Raw genomic sequence first — 19,303 nt, 5'->3', positions numbered from 1 at the left:
ACCAGTCTGGAAACTGCAATCACTTTGCTGTAGTCTTTTCAGTTTGGGCAGCATTTTTTAAAATTTTCCTTTTCCATTCTTCATAATCCTGTGTCAGATCTTTATCTTTCTGGGATGTATGTGGGATCTCTCTACTTTCTCTAGTTCCTTCTCTGGTGGTTTAACCACTGTTTTGTTTTGTTTTTTTTTTCCTTTTTCTTCTGGGATGGACTAGATAAATATCCAGGTTCTCTGTTTGCATGCTGTAAGTAGTGCAGCAGTGGTGAAAAGTGGCCTGGATAAGTCAAGATCTACTTGTGTCTGGGGAAGACTGGACTCATAGCTCAGCACTTGAGGTTCAGTGAGGCTTAAGCGCGCTAAGTGCCCAATCAACCCCGACTCCATGGCACTATCCTTGGGGTATAACATTCTAATTAGGATCCCATTCTTTTGGTTGTACATGATATGGCCATTTTGACAATATGCTGCCTATCCAAGAACATGGGGGATTTTTACATCTTCTAAAGCCTTCTTCAATTTCTTTCTTTAGTGTTCTGTAGTTTTCATTGTAGAGATCTTTCACCTCTTTTGTTAGATTGATTCCCAGATATCTTTTTTATTAATAGTAGTAGTAGTAGTACTGGGGATTGAACCGAGGGGCGCTTAACAACTGAATCACATCTCCAGCCCTTTTTAATGTTTTATTTATAGACAGAGACTTACTGAGTTGCTTAGGGCTTCACTAAGTTAATGGGGCCTTCCTTAAACTCACAATATTCCTGCCTCAGCCTCCCAAGCCTCTGGTATTATAGATGTGTACCACCATGCCCAGCTCTATTTATTTCAGCTAAGTTGATCACCAATGGCCAATGATTTAATCAATCATGCCCATGTGATGAAGCCTCCAATAAAATACCAAAAGGACAGAGTTGACCAATTGGAGGTTCCTGGAGAGAGGTGTACTGGAGAGGATTTAGAAGCTGCAGCATACGCTTTCCCCCATACCTCACCTTTGCATCTCTTCATCTGTATACTTTATAATAGCCTTTATAATAAACCAGTAAACAAAGTTAATAGTTCCTTGAATTCTGTGAGCCACTTTAGCAAATAAATGGAACCCAAGCAGAGGTTGTAGGAACCTCAATTTATAGCTATGTGTGAGAAGTACAGGTGAAAGGATACTCAACTAGTGTCCACTGATGCAGCATTGCTTGCTTAGTGTGTTTGGGGAAAATCCCATACACGTCTGGTGTCAGAAGTGTTGGGAGAATATAGTAGGAGAAACAGAGTTTGATTTTCCTCTATATTATTGGAGTCAGAAACAGAAATATACTATATGATCTCACTCATATGTTGTTCTTATAGAATAAAGAGTAGAATGGTGGTTACTAGGGGCTGAGGTAGTTTAGTGGGTGAAGGAGATTGGAAAGATGTTGTCAAAATTGCAGTAAGATAGAAGGAATAAATTCAGGAGATGTATTGTACAATATGGTATCTATCGTTAACAATATATTTTTGAAAAATGCTAAGAGAATGGATAAAACCGTTTTCTCACAAAAATGATTATATAAGATAATGCTAAATTTTGTCATTCCACAGTGTGTATATACTTAAAAATGTCATGTTGTATCCAGTAAATATATACAATCTTATTTGTCCATTTAAAAATGACAAATAAGGGGCTGGGGATGTGGCTCAAGCGGTAGTGCGCTCACCTGGCATTCGTGCGGCCCGGTTTCTATCCTCAGCACCACATACAAAGATGTTGTGTCTGCCGAAAAACTAACATAAATATTTAAAAAAAAAAATTATCTCTCTCTCTCGCTCTCTGTGTCTCTCTTTTAAAAAAAAAAAAAATTACAAATAAGAAGCTAGTCCATAGTGGCACATGCCTATAATCCTAGCCACTTGAAAGGCTGAGACAGGAGGATTGCAAGTTTAAAGTCAGCCTCAGCAACTTATTGAGACCTAGTCTCAAAATAAAATATAAAAAGGACTGGGGATGTGGCTTAATGGTTAAGTGCTCCTGAGTTCAATTCCTGGTACCAAAAAATAAAATTAAAAATAAGAAAGGAGGGGTTGGGGATATAGCTCACTTGGTAGAGTGCCTGCCTTACATGCACAAGGCCCTGGGTTCAATCCCCAGCACCACAAAAAAGTGGGGGAGGGGGGACATAGACTTGACTACAATATATTATCTAAAATTTTAACTGATTCTTTGATCTGCTATCTCAAACCTACTGATGAACCCCTGTAGTAAAGTTTTCACTTTTTGTTTGTTAACTCTATAGTTTCCATTTAATTCTTTTTATAATCTCTTGAGGTTTCTTTTTTATTTTTTTAAGAGAGAGAGAGAGAGAGATTTTTTTTTTTAATGTTTATTTTTTAGTTTTTGGCAGACACAATATCTTTATTTGTATGTGATGCTGAGGATCGAACCCGGGCTGCACACATGCCAGTCAAGCGCATGCCAGTCAAGCGCGCTACCGCTTGAGCCACATCCCCAGCCCCATCTCTTGAGATTTCCTATCAAGTCATTATCATCATTTTTCCTTTTAATTCTTTGAACATATTTGTAACAGCTGCTTTTTTAAGTCTTTGCTAAATATATCATATCTGTAAATTTCTGTTTACTTTTTTCCTGGGTAAGAGTCATGTTTTCCTATTTTTTTTACACATTTAGTAATTTTTGGTTAAAAACTTACTGTAGCATTTCTGTATTCTAATTATTTTGTAGTGTAGTTGGGTTTGCTTTAGTGGCTTATCTACACAACTGCTGATGTCTCATTTCATTTATGCTTGACTTCATAGTAGTTACCCCTACATCTGCATAACTTAGTGGTCAGCCAATGATTTGGGCAGAGATTATGCTCAAATATCTTAGGCCTAAAAGGCCTCTGCTTGATCTGTGAGAAAGTCAGGGAATGTACACAGTTGCTGTCAGTTTTCAAGTTGTCCTTAGCTTTTACTTTTTGTGAGACTTGTCTTGGGTCTTGCCAGTCCATTTGAATAGCTTCCCTATTAATCAGGATGAGTAAAGAGCTTATTTTAGCCCTTTTATGGTTCTCTAGTTTCCAGGTTCTCCCTGTTAAATTTCTGGCTTGTCTACCACTCATTTCAACCAAGACCATATCTTGGGCTTCCAAAGCAGTAAGTTTTTCCAATCTTTCTTGAACAAGTTCACTTCTTTGTTTTTGGTACCAGGGATTGAACCCGGGGCTACTTAACCACTGAGCAACATCCCGGGCCCCCCTTTTTTTTATTATTTATTTTTTTAGTTGTAGTTGGACATAATACCTTTATTTTATTTATTTATTTTTATGTGATACTGAGGATTGAACCCAGGGTCTCACACACGTGTGAGGCGAGTGCTCTGCCACTGAGCCACAACCCCAGCCCATCCCCAGCCCTTTTTATTTTTTATTTTGACATAAGGTCTCACTAAGTCTTTAGGGCCTCACTAAGTTGCTGCGGCTGACTGAATTTATGGTCCTCCTGCCTCAGCCTCATGAGCCACTGTGCATGCACCACTGTGCCCAGCATCAAGTTCACCACTTTAATTTATTTGTTTGTTTGTTTGTTTTTAGTTTTAGGTGGACACAATGTCTTTATTTTATTTTTATGTGGTGCTGAGAATCGAACCCAGTGCTTCATACATGCTAGGCGAGCGCGCTACCCCTTGAGCCACATCCCCAGCCCAAGTTCACCACTTTTAATTGGCAGCCACAGGTTTTTACCCATTCATCCATATCAGGTCTGGTGCTTCTGACAACACTACTGTTTTTTGGCACCAGGGATTTGAACCCAGGGGCGCTTAACAACCAAGCTGCATCCCCAGCCAACCCCCTACCTTTTTAAAAAATTTTTTATTCTAAATTGTTTTATATATATATATATATATATATATATATATATATATATATATATATATATATATATATATATATGAATGACAGCAGAATGCATTATAATTCATATTGCACATGTAGAGCACAATTTTTCATATCTCTGGTTGTATATAAAGTATATTCACACTATTCGTGTCTTCATACCTGTACTTAAGGTAATGATGTCCATCTCATTCCACCATCTTTTTTACCCCCATATCCCCTCCTTTTCTCTCCCACCCCTTTTCCCTATCTATGGTTCATCTGTTCCTCCCATTCACCGCCCCAAACCCCACAATGAATCAGCCTCCTTATATCAGAAAAAAACATTCGGCATTTGGTTTTTGGGGATTGGCTAACTTTGCTTAGCATTATATTCTCCATCTCCATCCATTTACCTGCAAATGCCATGATTTTATTCTCTTTTATTGCTGAGTAATATTCCATTGTGTATATATGCCACATTTTCTTTATCCATTCATCATTGAAGGGCATCTAGTTTGATTCCACAATTTAGCTATTGGGAATTGTGCTGCTATAAACATTAATGTGGCTGTGTCCCTGTATTATGCTATTTTTAAGACGTTTGGGTATAGACCGAGAAGTGGGATAGCTAGGTCAAATGGTGGTTCCATTCCCAGCTTTCCGAGGACTCGCCATACTGCTTTCCATATTGGCTACACCAATTTGCAGTCCCACCGCAAATATTTTTTTATAGTTGTCAACAAACCTTTATTTTATTTATTTATATGCAGTGCTGAGAATTGAACCCAATGCCTCACACATGCTAGGCAGGCACTCTACCACTGAGCCACCACCCCAGCCCCCCTAGCCCTTTTTTGTATTTTTTTTAGAGCAGGGTCTCCTGAGTTGCTTAGGGCCTCACTAATTTCTGAGGCTGAACTCATGATTGTCCTGCATCAGTCTCCCAAGTTGCTGGGATTACAGGCATGGGCCACCAGCTAACACAGTGCTTTTTGTGTGTGACCAGCCCTGCCCTAGTAAAACCATTTTCACCAACCATGTTGATAATGGTGGGGATATGAATAACCTCATGCAAAAAGCCCACTGACTCTTCCAGTCCTAACCTGAAACTCTAGCAGTTTTCAACAAAAAGCATTTCTTAGTTGTTTTATGCATTTGGTCTATTTCCAGTACCCTGGAATGGTTGTTTTTGATAATCTAGTCCAGGTTGTACTTGTCTTTTGCAGAGAATAATCACTCATGTTGTATTAACTATAAGTCCCTTTATATGTTTGTTTATTCAGCTTTATTACTCATATCTTCTATATCCCTAATTCTCTGTTCCTTTAATTGATCTGTCAGAAACTGAGAGTGATATTTTAGTCTCTTGTGATTATGTTTTTATCAGTTGATCCTTTTAATTTGAATACTTTGTTTTGATTATTTCTGTACTTTTTGGTCAGTATAAAATGCAAATTTTGCCCCGTTGAAAAACTTAAATGCTCTCTCTTTTTTTTCTTTCTTTCTTTTTTATTTTTTTAGTTGAGGTGGGGTCTCACTGTATTGCCCAGACTTGCCTCAAACTCACAGTCCTCCTGCCTTAGATTTCCAACTAACTGCAGTTACGGGCATGCCCCACTATACCCAAACTGTACTATAATTCTTAAAATTTTCACTCATGCTGGATATTTGTTTGGATTTTCCTGATGTTATTTCAGACTGGATTTTTTGTTGTTGTTCCCAGGCATTGAGCCCAGGAGCACTTAACTACTGAACCACATCCTCAACCCTTTTTATATTTTATTTAGAGACAGGGTCTCGCTAAGTTGCTTAGGACCTTGCTAAATTGCTGAGGCTGGCTTTGAACTTGGAATTCTCCTGACTCTGTCTTCTGAGCTGCTGGGATTACAGGCATGTGCCACTGGGCCCAGCTTAAACTGGACTTTAATAGTGACAAGAGTTCATCCTTGTCAGCAGTCCCCAAAACCCCTAGGTTTGATGATTCACTAGAAACACTGGGGAGTGCCCAGCACATACTTGTATTCCTGGCTAAGATATTACAACAAAGGATACAAAGCAAAATTACCAAAGGTAAAAGGTGCATGGGGCAAAATCCAGAGGAAACCAGGTGCATGTTTCCAAGAGTCCTCTTCTAATATAGTCACATAGGACTTGCTTAATTCCTCCAGAAATAAATTGTCACAACACTTCTGAAGTGTGTGGACCAAGGAAGCTCATTAGAGTCAGTGTCCAGAGTTCTTACTGGGGGCTGGTCACATAAGCATCTTCTGCTTACTGCACTCTGAAATTCTACATTCTCGGAAGGAAAGCAGACATTCAGCATAAATCACATTATTTGAACAGTAATCTAGTCATAGTAAACCACCCTTGTTAATTAAGGAGCAGTGGGAATACTCCAAAAATCTGGGTTTCCAGTTGCTAGCCAAGGGCCAGCCTTGCAGGCAGGTCTTTCTAAAAATAGCAGTCTCTGTCTGGCCTGTTGTATTGATTGTTTTTTGTGCAGCATTCTTGTTGTCAGTTGTCATTGTTTTCTTCCTCTTTCTTTTCTCCTCCTTCTCCCCAACCCCTTTACTTGTTTATTTTTATTGTGCAGCACTGGGGATTGAATCCAGGGCCTTGTGTGTAGGCTAGGCAACTGTTACATACCCAGCCCTTTATATTATCTTGATACAGGGTCTTGCTAAGTTGCCCAGGCCTGCATCAAACTTGCCAGCCTCCTGCCTCAGCCACCTAAATTACAGGCACATGCTATCACACCCAACCATTCTTTTTTTTTTTTTTTTTTTTTGTAGTTGTTGTTGGACTACTCCCTGTGTTTTGCTCATGAGTGTAATGGCTAAAATTCTTTTGTTGGTTTTTTAGGGATTTAAACTCCAAATGATTTTTAAATATTTTCCCCTTAGTTTGGTAGCTGTATGATTTTGTTGATTTATCATATTAAGGCGCATCATAGTTTTGTTTCAAAAAAGTTACTGTTGTTTCTCTAAACTTAAAAGTTCATATTTATGTTGAAACCAGTAGACAATGACACTGTACTTTATGGCTTAAATTACATGCTTGGAAGTTTTATATTTGAAAATTCTTTGTATCTCTCAAACATGATAACGCCTTTGTTTCTTTTCTCAGCACGATTACGTGGTGTTCATGATGGTCTGTTCACTGGACAAATAGATGCTGTGGATACTCTTAATGCTACTTATAGAGTAACTTTTGATAGGACAGGGCTTGGGACTCATACCATCCCTGACTATGAAGTCCTTGTGAGTAGTATTTTATAAAATATTTATGTTTTATGTTTATTAAGCCTGTTGGATATCATTTCTTTTTTAAAAAATATTTAATTTTTAGTTGTAGTTAGACACAATATCTTTATTTATTTATTTTTATGTGGTGTTGGGAGTCAAACCCAGGGCCTCATCCGAGCTAGAGGAGCGTTCTGCCACTGAGCTATAACCCCAGCCCCTTGGATAGTATTTCTTAGAAACTATTTTATGATGGAATAAAAATTCAGTTTGTAGAGGTTTCAGTTTGTAGAGGAAGAGATCCTTAGGGCTTCCGAACCCTGTCTGCTAGACCCATGAAGCAGAACTATATTGAAAGTCTTTTTTTTTTTTTTCCCAAGAAGCTAGGATCCCTTTGTACTTTAACCACACAATATTTTAAGTTAATAGAATTAATCACACCTAAGTTATCTTTGGGAAGAAGCTACACATAGTCATTCCTGCTGTTAGAGTAAGTTACAGTTTTCTTGCAGAATGCTTTTGAAAGTATGAAATGACATGTTGCACTCAGATTTGTTCTCCTATTCTATCCTCATAGTTATGCAGGATGGGTCATAATTACTATCACTTTTTGAATAATGAAACTGAGACATTATTCATTAAGTAATTTATTCAAGACTCTAGATTGATTTCCTATTAGGTTGGGACTAGAATACAGGTGTTTTAAATTTCTGGTATATTCCATAAAACTACTGGACCATTATTTCACACTTACTCATTCCCACCACCCCCTTACCTGCTCCCAGTGTTTGGGATTGAACCCAGGGCACTTTACCACTAAGATACGTCCTCATCCCTTTTTATTCTTTATTTTAAAATATTTACTTGTTTATTTAGTACTAAGGATTAAACCTAAGGGTGCTTTACCACTGAGCTACATCCCCAGTCCTTTTTATTTAATTTATTTATCTAGTTAATATTTATTTTTTAGTTGCAGATGGACACAATATCTTTATTTATTTTTATGTGGTGCTGACGTTTGAACCTAGGCCCTCGAACGTGCTAGGTGAGTGCTCTACTGCTGCGCCACAACCTCAGTCCCCCTTTTTATTTTTTGAGACAGGTCTCACTAAGTTTCTGAGGCTGGCATCAAACTTGCAGTCCACTGGCCTCAGCCTCCCAAGTACAGGATTATAGTCATGTGCCATGGAACCTGGTTGTTTTATTCTTTATTTTGAGACAGGGTCTTGCTAAATTGCAGAGGTGGTCCTCACACTTGTAATTTTTCTGCCTTAGCCTCCCAAATCGCTGGGGTTATAGGCATGTGCCATCACACTTGGCTCATGATCATTCCTGATTTAGCAGTGTCGTGGAAATTACCCACCATCTTTGTGTGTGGTGCTAATCATCAAACCCAAGATTTTATATATATTAAGTATGCAATCTACCAGCCCTACACAGCTTTCTAATAAATTAAGATAATTTTAAGATCTAAGATAACTGCAGTTTGGGACAAGTTTTTGAAAATAAACAATGTGCTGGGTGTGGTGACACATCCCAGTGGCTCAGAAGGATTGCAAGTTCAAAGCCAGTTTTTAGACTTTTTCAAAACAAAAAATAAAAAGGGCTGAGGATACAGCTCAAGTGGTAGAGCACCCCTATGTTCAATTCCTAGTACTGGAAAAAAAATGAACTTCTTTTAATGAAATGGTTTTCCTCTAAGCATAATGAAAATTAAGCTGTTTGCTTTTAGCCTCCCTTTTTTCATTTCTTTACTATAAACTTGATTTTTATGGATTATGAGCTTGTAATTATTTTTTAAAAACCCTCTTTATTTCCTTAATGCAAAAATAGAAAAATCTTCGTTTTCTAATAGATATTTTTTAAAAACTGTGACCCCTTTTTACTGTGAGCATTTCTTTATCAAATATCCTTTTTAGAGAGAAACTACAGAGGAGAAAGAAAATTTGGACTAAATAGAACAAAATACATCACCCTTAAGTTTTTGCATTAAAGGATGAAATCTTCAGAACTCCCTTTTGAAAAAGGAGAATTGTTTTCCTGTTTAACTGAGATCATCCAAAACTTGCTCCCTAGCTAAATAAAAATTGACTTTACACATCTATAATCCTAATGGCTCAGGAGGCTGAGACAGGAGGATCAAAAGTTCAAAGCCAGCCTCAGCAACTCAGCAAGGCTCTAATAAGCAACTTAGTGAGATCGTGTCTCAAAATAAAAAAATTAAAAATAGGTGGGAGCTGGACACGGTGACACAGGCCTGTAATGCCAGTGGCTTGGGAGACTGAGACAGAAGGATCAAAAGTTCAAAGCCAGCCTCAGCAAAAAAGCGAAGCACTAAGCAACTCAGTGAGACCCTGTCTCTAAATAAAATACAAAATAGGGTTGGGGATGTGGCTCAGTGGTTGAGTGTCTCTAGGTTAAATCCCTGGTACCCCCCAAAAAAAGACTTTAATAATAGTAGAATATGTTCAGATCATCTAAATGTAGATAACCAAAGAACACTTGAATGTTAATCATTAATTCTCTAAACTGTTTTGATCCTTTGACTGTTTTCTTCTAATTGTCTTTCGTGGGTTCAGCCTTTTGGCAGGGGTAGTACTTTCATTCTCCAACTTAAGTTCTAGCCTTTGATATTTGTAGAATAATATGTTCTATGATAGTCATTGAATATGCCTTGTACACTGTCATAAATCCTGGACTCCAAGTAAATATCTCAAGCTGAAATGTAGTGTTTATAAATCTTAAATGATTGGTAAATTTCACTAAATATTGTGGATTATTCTCTTTCTCAAAGAGTAATGAGCCTCATGAGACAATGCCAATTGCTGCCTTTGGACAAAAACAGCGGCCTTCTCGATTTTTTATGACTCCACCACGGTTACATTATACTCCTCCTCTCCAGTCACCAATTACGGTCAGTAATATTTTAGAAATGCCATCAGCAATTTAATTATTAGAATGAGTATATACTATGCTATTATGAAGTACCCATTTATTACAATAACTTCAGGTGTTACCCATATTATTTTGAGTCATCAAATATTAAACAAAATAAGTAGTGCCAACTCTGAATATTTTCCTTCTTAATGGATTTTAATATAATATTAGTTATAATAGTGATTAATTTCACTTTATCTATAAAATATTTTCTTTTGAACAGTCAATGATTAAATGATTCCTTTCTATCCTGATAGGATAATGATCCTTTATTAGGACAGTCACCTTGGAGAAGCAAAATTTCTGCCTCTGACACTGAAACATTAGGTGGTTTTCCAGTAGAATTCCTTATCCAAGTGGTAAGAATTGCTCTGAATATCTTAATCTTTGTTTAAAAACTCAATTATCTTTTGTATTATTCATGGTTGAAGTTTTCTTAGGTAACATTTTTTATCACTGTGTAGATTTGAAGGACCCTGTAATTTCCAACAAAACTTGGAAATAAAAGCTATAACAGCCAAAAAGACTTGATCTTCCTTGTTGACTTCTGTGACTAGAAACAACTAATCACTTGTTGCAAATTTAGGAATTAGACACTAAATAATCTAAACCTAAACCAAGGATGGTAGTGCTACCTGAAATCTCAGTGGCTCAGGAGGATCAAAAGTTGGAGGCCAGCTGCAACAATTTAGGAAGACCCTATCTCAAAATAAAAAATAAAATGAGATAGAATTGTAGCTCACTGGGAGAGTGCCCCTGAGTTCAATCCCCAATCCCCAGTATAGGAAAAAAAAAAAAAAAGAAGTAGAGCCAGGCGAAGTGGCGCACACCTATAATCCCAGCTGCTCAGGAGGCTGAGACAGGAGGATGGAGGATTCACAGCTAGCCTAGCAAAAATGAGGCACTAAGCAACTCCGTGAGACCCTGTATCTAAATAAAATACAAAATAGCGTTGGAGATGTGGCTCAGTGGTTGAGTGTCCCTGAGTTCAATCCCCAGTACCAAAAAAAAAAAAAAAAAGTAGTAGTAAAGTATTATATGGAACAATCTGCCTGAATAGCCTAACTCTTTGTAATGAGCTACTAAGTTTGAAAATATGATTAGATTATGTAAAACATAGTCCACTACTGTTTTAGTTTTGAAAATGAAAACTACTGGCCTGAGATCGATGCAGTCTTTATTAATAAAGATATTTATAACATAATCCATTAAAATATTCACAATGTTTACCTTTTGCAGTTGATATTATTTTGAAGAAAAAGCCTTGTCATTTGAGTACACGTAATATTCAGTATTAATATATTTTGTTCATTGTCCTTGTAGTATAAAATTGCTTATGTCTTTTGGCTTCCAAAGGTAGATAAAATATATAAGAATAGACAAGATTTATCCCTTACACAGGTGGAACACTTACTGTTTTTTTGAGAGATTTCCAGAGAGAACCTTAAACAAAGGGAGCCACAAGCTAAATACCATTATAGTATATCTAAAGTATACTATATTTTTATTTATGTTTATATGTTTGAATTTTTTTAGTTTAATAGGTTTTATTTTTCTAAAGCCCTTTTAGGTTTACAGCAAAATTGAGGGGAAGATACAGATATTTCCGATAGTCTGTGCCCTACACATGCATAGTCTCTCCCCACTATCAGCACAGTCTACCAGGGAGGCACGTTTGTTAGAGTTGATGAACCTAGGTTGAGATATCATTTACACACAAAGATCACAATTTACATTAGGGTTCACTCTTGGTATTGAACATTTTAAGGGTTTGGGACAATGTATCAGCCATTAAGTTTCTGCCATATCTTTTTGTAGCTTGATAGCTCATTTCCTTTTAGCACTGATTAATATTCAACCATATGAATATGTCACCATTTGTGTATTCATTCACCTAAGTGAAAAACTTCTTGATTGCTTCCAAGTTTTGGCAGTTATGAATTGGGGTTCTGCCATAAATATCTATGTGTAGGGTTTGGTGTAGGTATAAGTTTTTATCTCTTTTTGTACCTCATAAACTGGATTTAGAGGCTTGGTTAGATTTTTTCCCTTTGATTGTTTTATTTGTTTTTATGTGACAACTGTACTTTTATAGGTGTTTTTTTTGTGTTCTTCTGATAAAGGCCCATAATGTAAACTTTTTTTTTTTTTAAGTTGTACACAACACCTTTATTTTGTTTATTTATTTTTATGTGGTGCTGAGGATCGAACCCAGGGTCTCGAACATGCTAGGCGAGCGCTCTACCGCTGAGCCACAACCCCAGCCCCTATAAACTCTCTTATTTAAAAAAAAATATTTTTAGTTATAGATAGACATAATATATTTTATTTATTTGTTTGTTTGTTTGTTTGTTTTTTAATGTGGTGCTGAGGATTGAACCCAGTGCCTCACATGTGCTAGGCAAGCTCTCTACCACTGAGCCACAACTCCAGCCCTAAACACTCTTATTTTTAAATTAGATGCCATTGGTTATCAATGCCTAGATTTATTTGTTCATTGGGATTGCAAAATGGTGTTCTTTTCTTTCTATCATTGTTTCTTTGCTTATTAGCCATACTCCTATAAAGAAAAATTTTCCCCCAGCACCACAAAAAAAGTAAAGGAAAGAAAATTTTTCCAGTTTCTTTGTGGTATAGTTTATATAGGAAAGGCAAGATAAATGGTCAATGCTTTATCTTTGCTTCCCAGTTTACAAAATAATGAGTTTGATTACTAACTTTCTCTAACAATTGTTAATTTTTTAAAATTATCATTGTGAACATTTGCACTTCAGTTCTTTCCAGTTATTTTTCTTATTGTTCCACAAATCATCCTACTTTGAGTTGCTTCTTCAGGTTGATTCTTTAGTAAACGTCCTAGTTATAGTGGATTTTAAAATAATATTTTGTCACCTTATCAAATATATAAAATAAAATGCTTTGCTACATTTATATTGAAATACTAAAATTTCCTGCTAAAATATCTTAGTGAAAAATTAAAAATTTGATGTCTAAGTGCGTCTATTTATTCCAAAACATTTTTTCTTTATAGACGAAATTATCAAAAATTCTCATGATTAAAAAGGAACATATCAAGAAATTAAGAGAAATGAATACAGAAGCAGAAAAACTGGTAAGGATTTACTTTTTTTTTTGTCCTTTTGCTTTTCTGCTTTTAAAATGGCAAGGCCTTCTATATTTAATGATTTTAAAATATGGAAGAGGGCTGGGGATGTGGCTCAAGCGGTAGCGCGCTCGCCTGGCATGCATGTGGCCCAGGTTCGATCCTCAGCACCACATACAAACAAAGATGTTGTGTCCGCCGAAAAACTAGAAAATAAATATTAAAAAATTCTCTCTCTCTCTCTCTTAAAAAAAATATGGAAGAAAACTTTGCAATATATTTTATTTTAAAATCATTTACTATTACTATCTCTTGTATATTACATATATGCTAATAAATTAGCAGTGCAATACAATGTATTATCATAGGCTCCATTATACCATTGACTCTACAGTTGAATAGGATTAATAGGTATACTAGGTTCTTTGGCAGTTTGCATGAGTATAGAATCCCTAGGACTAAAGAAGTTTTAATATCAGAGGTTATAAAGTGTTGCAGAATAAGTGAAATCAGGAAATATATGTATCATCCTAATAGAGTTTATTTCTTGATAGAGTTTATTTCCTATTTTAATCTAACAAGCCAAATATTGAGTCAGTTTTATTCATAAGAAAGAATTGGAGGGTTTTTGTTGTTGTCATTTTGGTTTTTTGTAGTTTTTGTTTTGTTTAATATAGAAAATATTCATTAAGGTAGTCTTTATGGCCAGGCATGGTGGTGCACATTTGTAATCCTAGCTACTCAGGAGACTGAAGTAGGAGAATTGCAAATTCTCCCTATGAGCAACATAGGGAAACCCTGTCTCCAAATAAGATTTTAAAAAGGTTGGGCATGCAGCTTAGTGCTTGCCTAGCTTTTGTAAGGTCCTGGGTTCAAGCCTCAGTACTGCCAAAAAAAAAAAATCTTTAAATAGTAATGAAATTCACATCTCAAACATACTACTATCTCTGATTGATTGAAAATGGCTAAATAGAAGTGTGAAATTAAGGGAGTGTTCAGGGAGCAAAGTGCTATAACTGATTATCTGTCATGAGTATAGGAGTGAGGAATAGAAGCACTACTCTCTCTAAAGGAATGTTATAAAGGGTTAGGTGTACAGGTAGATCTCCAACTAAAAAAACAGTCTTCTAGAATTATAGAATTTTTAACCTGAAAATGATTAAATATCTAATATCTTTACATTTTATGGCATTAGAAACTAAAGACCAAAGATATCAGGTGAATTTTCAGTCCAGGATCATACTGTTGTATGTGCTTTCCTACTGGATTCTAATTCTTATTTTGATTTCTATCCGTTCTGTCTGTACCCTTTATGCTTTTTCCAATACTTGGGATTGAACCCATGGCTGCTCTACCATTGGACTACATCCCCAAGCCCTTTTTGATTTTTTGATTTTTATTTTGAGATAGGGTCTCACTCACTTGCCCAAGCTGACCTTGAATTTGCTCTCTTCCTGCCTCAGCCTTCCAAATAGATGGGATTACAGGTGTGCACCACCACACTCAGCATCCCTTTATGCTTTTTCAGGGTTCTCCCCACTTCTATGTTTCTTCTGCTCTCTTAAATCATCTCTCCTGTCTTTATGTATAACAAATTATTTCCATTTAATATTACTAGCTAAGACTTTTTCCTGTGTCTGAGCCAAGGCAATTCTCTTGCCTCAGCCTCTGAGTTGCTAGGATAACAGGCATGCACCACCGTGCCTGGCTTGTTGTGTAGTTTTTGAAATTATTTTCTAACAAGAATGGAATTATGTCATTATATATTGTATCATCTTTTTTTTTTTTTTTTTTTTTTTTTATTGTTGGTTGTTCAAAACATTATGTATCATCTTTTTAAATGATTGTATTGTACCATAATTTAAGCAATTTCCTATTAGTAGATATTTGGATTATTTCCATTGTGTTACTAAAATAGTGCTATAGTAAATATCCTTATTCATATAGCTTTGTACATTTATTTGTTTCTAACTGTAGGATTAAATTTTTTAATTAACACATAAAAATTGTACATATTTATGGAGTACCATGTAACCTTTCAATATATGTATCCATTGTGTAATATTCAGATCAGGGTAAGCATATTTGTCTCCTCAAACATTTATCACTTCTTTGTAGTGAAAATATTCAAAGTTCAAGGGCAAATTCTTATAATGGCTAGGTTACAGTGTATGAAGCTGTTAAAGATTTAATGAAACTTCTAGTTTAAGATGGTAGGCTGAACATATTTGGTTTTTCCCTGTCCTTTACAATTCCACACAAAATATAAAATTTTAAAAAGAAATAGAAAAAGTAGATGCATCTGCTTAACAATGTGAGATTTTATAATGTTAGGTAAAACAGAAATCATGACTACAAGGAGGATGCATATTGGAACCCTAAAGAGAATGTAGGCCCAGAGTTGGCAAATAAGAAATACAGGAGTGAGATGCAGTATTTTTAAAGGGAATTAATTCAAGGTCTGTTTTCTCATTCTTTTTATTCATCTCAGTGACAGAATTCATTTATGACATTCACTCTAGTTCAAAGGAGAAAAAGGGACAGATAGTTCCTTAGGAATTTGAACATAACTATTTGGGAAAAGTCAAGGTTTCTTTTTCTGTTTTTGTTAATGGTAGACTTGGTAATCTGAATTAACCTTCCTACTGAGAACAACTATTTCCTCTCTAAAAAAACTACTTAAATAACCTAGTGCCTTGATGACACTAGGGCATTAACAAGGCATTAAGGAATTATAGCTTTTAGATCTAGGAGAAGAAGGAAATTCAAAAGGGAGATCCCAGTGTTTAGGATTGCTTTTTTATTGGGGGCTTCTGCAAGTTCTGGAAAAGATAGTTGAGAAGCTTAGTAGCATTCTTAATAAGTTTGTAGAAGTAAGTGGGGAGAACAACATTTGAGTCCAGAAACTAAGGTTGAAGGAAATTGGCAACTCACCCATGCTCTGGATTGGGATTCCAAAATTTAACAATGATATTACAAAACAAAAGAATTAAGCCACTTTCATTCATGAATGTAGGTGCAAGAATCCTAAACAAAATATTAGCAAATGGAACTGTTAGTATATTCAGAAGGCATATCATCAGAGCAGAATAGGGTTTATTCCAGTGATTTTCACATTCAGAAAAAATTAAGTAGAGTTAGGACCATAGAAGATGATGATAGTCTCCACAAACAAATTATTTAAAAAAAAAAAAAAAAAGGCTTAGGGATATTGCTCAGTGGTAAAGCGATTGCCTAGCATATAAGACTGCGGATTTAATCCCTAGCAGCAAGCACACACAAAAAGCTCAGAAGCTCTTCCACTAAATTTGTAACAAAATTTATTATAAATACAGTAAGTATTTCCAATGGGATAGTAGACACAAAGAATATACAACTAATAGCAAAATGGCAAGCCATGTAATGTTAAAATTGTGCTGCAGTTAATTAAGATGTCTAATGGCTTCCAAAGAAAATGTGAAACTTTTATTACCAACAAAAGAACAGACAACAATTTTTTATTGGTTCTTTTTAGATAAACACGATAGTATAGACAACAGTTTTTAGAGGATCTCCACTTTTCTTAAATCACAAATCTTCTACTCATTTGTGTCAATGTCTGTATCACAGTACAAAACACCCAAGCACTTAATAAAAATTCCAACTGGTCATTGGTAATAAAATATTATGTATACAATTAGGTTGGTAATAAAATATTATGTATACAATTAGGTTTTCAGATAACAAGTGGAAAAATGTACCAGAAATTTTTTTTTCTTATCAAGACATGATGATTTAGGGCTGGGGATATGGCTCAAGCGGTAGCGCGCTCGCCTGACATGCATGCGGCCTGGGTTCGAATCCTCAGCACCCATACAAACAAAGATGTTGTGTCTGCCGAAAACTAAAAAATAAATATTAAAAAAAAAGACATGATGATTTTTTTTTAAGAGAGAGAGAGAATTTTTAAATATTTATTTATTTTTCTTTTAGTTTTCGGCGGACAGGACATCTTTGTTTGTATGTGGTGCTGAGGATCGAACCTGGGCCGCACCCATGCCAGGCGAGCGCGCTACCGCTTGAGTCATATCCCCAGCCCAAGACATGATGATTTAAATATACATTCAAGGGCTAGAAGTAACTCAGTGGGTCCTGGGTTTGATCCCAGCACCAAAAATGAATGAATGAATGTTTCTATTTGTTGATGAAACCTTACAGAGTTTCTAAAAAGAAAAATAATTATATATTTTATATAAACCCATATTATTTATCCTATTTTGATTATTACTTGCAAATTGGAATTTTACCTTTTACACATTATACAAATTATCCAGTAGAAGGAAGATTCCTAGGTGTTGTAGTAGAATATTTTATTTTCAATATCTCCAGGACTATTATTTAAATGGACCTTCAGAAATCTTCCAGAATTATGGATTACAAATTATCTTGGTTTAAATATTGTTTATTCCTTTTTGGGGAGGGTTGCCGGGATTGAACTTGGGGGCAGTCAACCACTGAGCCACATCCCCAGCCCTATTTTGTATTTTATTTAGAGACAGGGCCTACTGAGTTGCTTAGCACCTCACTTTTGCTAAGGCTGGTTTTGAACTTGCAATCCTCCTGCTTCAGCCTCCAAAGCTGCTGGGATTACAGGCATGCGCCACTGTGCATGGCTATTTATTCCTTTCTTTATCCTTATCTGTTTATACCTTATAATATCTTTTTCCTTTACTTTTCAATGAAGCCTCAAGTAAAAAGCACTGAACTAACAAAACACCAGCATTAAAAACTTAGTTTTTGCACTAAGAAATAATTTTATCTGTCCTATCTCTACCTCACCTCCATCCTAACGAATAGTTAATTTTATTTTAAGTTTTCAAATTTAATTTTTAAATCGACAGCCACTCTATGTCCAGCTTTTACTAAAATGACCTAAATGTTCACTGTTTTTCACCTCTAAGTATTAGACATATTACTTAGTTGTTTTTTTTTTGTTTGTTTGTTTGTTTTTTGGTGCTGAGGATTGAACCCAGGGTTTTGTGCATGCGCGGCAAGCATTCTACCAACTTAGCTAACTTAGCTATATTCCTACCCATTCCTTTAGCTTTTATGAAAAAAAGAAAATTGATCTGGTAAAGTCTTAATTTTTTTCATGCATCCAAAGCAAACGAAAGCTGAAGTAGTCAAAACATAATGTTCAAACTTTTTATTTGTAAAGTGATTGTGGGGGGAATGACTTTAGATTATATTAAAATTCACTTTGTGTATATACATATAAGAACAAATTTCTGTATACCTGACAAATTTATCAAGTCAGAGTTAAAGTTGATCTAATTATATAAGAAAGTTAAGTCAGTGGAAGTTAGACTAAGCTTATTAATTTCAGCATCACTTTTCTGTTTTAGATTTTTCAGTTATGCTTTAAATATGTTAAAATGATATAGAGCATCACATGTGAACTATCAGTGCATAACAGTTTTATTAGTTTCTGATTGCTTTACCATTATATAAAAATGGATATTGAGGGTTGGAATTGTAGCTCAGTGCCTAGCATGTGTGAGGCACTGGGTTTGATTCTCAAGTTCAGGGCCAGCTTAGCAACAAAGCCAGACCCTCCACAACTTAGCAAGATTCTTTCTCAAAATAAAAAGCAGGGCTGAAGATTTGGCTCAGTAGTAGAGCACTTGCCTGGTACCTCAAAGGAAGAAAGGAAGATGATAATAATAATTTAAAAAGAAAAAGAAGACTGGGGAGATAGCTCAGTGGTAAAGCACTGTTATGTTCCATCCCAGTACAAATAAATAAATATCAGAAACATCATACTTAATAATAAATTGTTAATTAAAATTTTCTCTTTCATATTGGGAATGAAATAAGGATACCCACTATCAAAGTAGTTCCTATTCAACAATTTACTTGAGGTTCTAACAGTATGCTCAGGGTTCTAGCCAGTATGATAATACAAGAAAAAGAAGTGAGAATTGTAAAGACTGAAAAGGAAGAAATAAACCATCTTTGTTGTTGTTGAGACAGGGTTTCCCTACATTTCCCAGGCTGACCTGAGCTTGTGCCACTGCAACCAATATAAACTGTCATTTTTGTTTGTTTGTTTTAATACTGAACCCAGGGGCTGGGGTTGTGGCTCAGAGGGGGAGCAGTTACCTGACATGTGTGAGGCACTGGGTTCGATC

At 35.7% G+C, this 19,303-nt stretch overlaps 1 protein-coding gene across 3 annotated transcripts in view; it reads left to right on the top strand.

Annotated features, from left to right (window-relative positions):
* The window catches only part of Lin9 (lin-9 DREAM MuvB core complex component), a 67,053-nt gene that overhangs the window by 29,791 nt on the left and 17,959 nt on the right, over positions 1–19,303 (top strand). For all 3 annotated transcript variants that reach the window (XM_058571862.1, XM_046419548.2, XM_058571863.1), the window contains 4 exons: positions 6,978–7,111; positions 9,888–10,007; positions 10,288–10,389; positions 13,062–13,142. In XM_058571862.1, the coding sequence (XP_058427845.1) occupies positions 6,978–7,111; positions 9,888–10,007; positions 10,288–10,389; positions 13,062–13,142 (437 nt within the window). The remainder of the gene's footprint in view (positions 1–6,977; positions 7,112–9,887; positions 10,008–10,287; positions 10,390–13,061; positions 13,143–19,303) is intronic.

Source organism: Marmota monax, unplaced genomic scaffold (assembly GCF_021218885.2).
Source record: "Marmota monax isolate L192 unplaced genomic scaffold, Marmota_monax_Labrador192_F-V1.1 WCK01_AAM20220418_F8-fsc00153, whole genome shotgun sequence".
Lineage (NCBI taxonomy): Eukaryota > Metazoa > Chordata > Mammalia > Rodentia > Sciuridae > Marmota > Marmota monax.
Note: the sequence above shows the minus strand (reverse complement) of the source record. Positions and strands in the feature narration are given on the sequence as shown.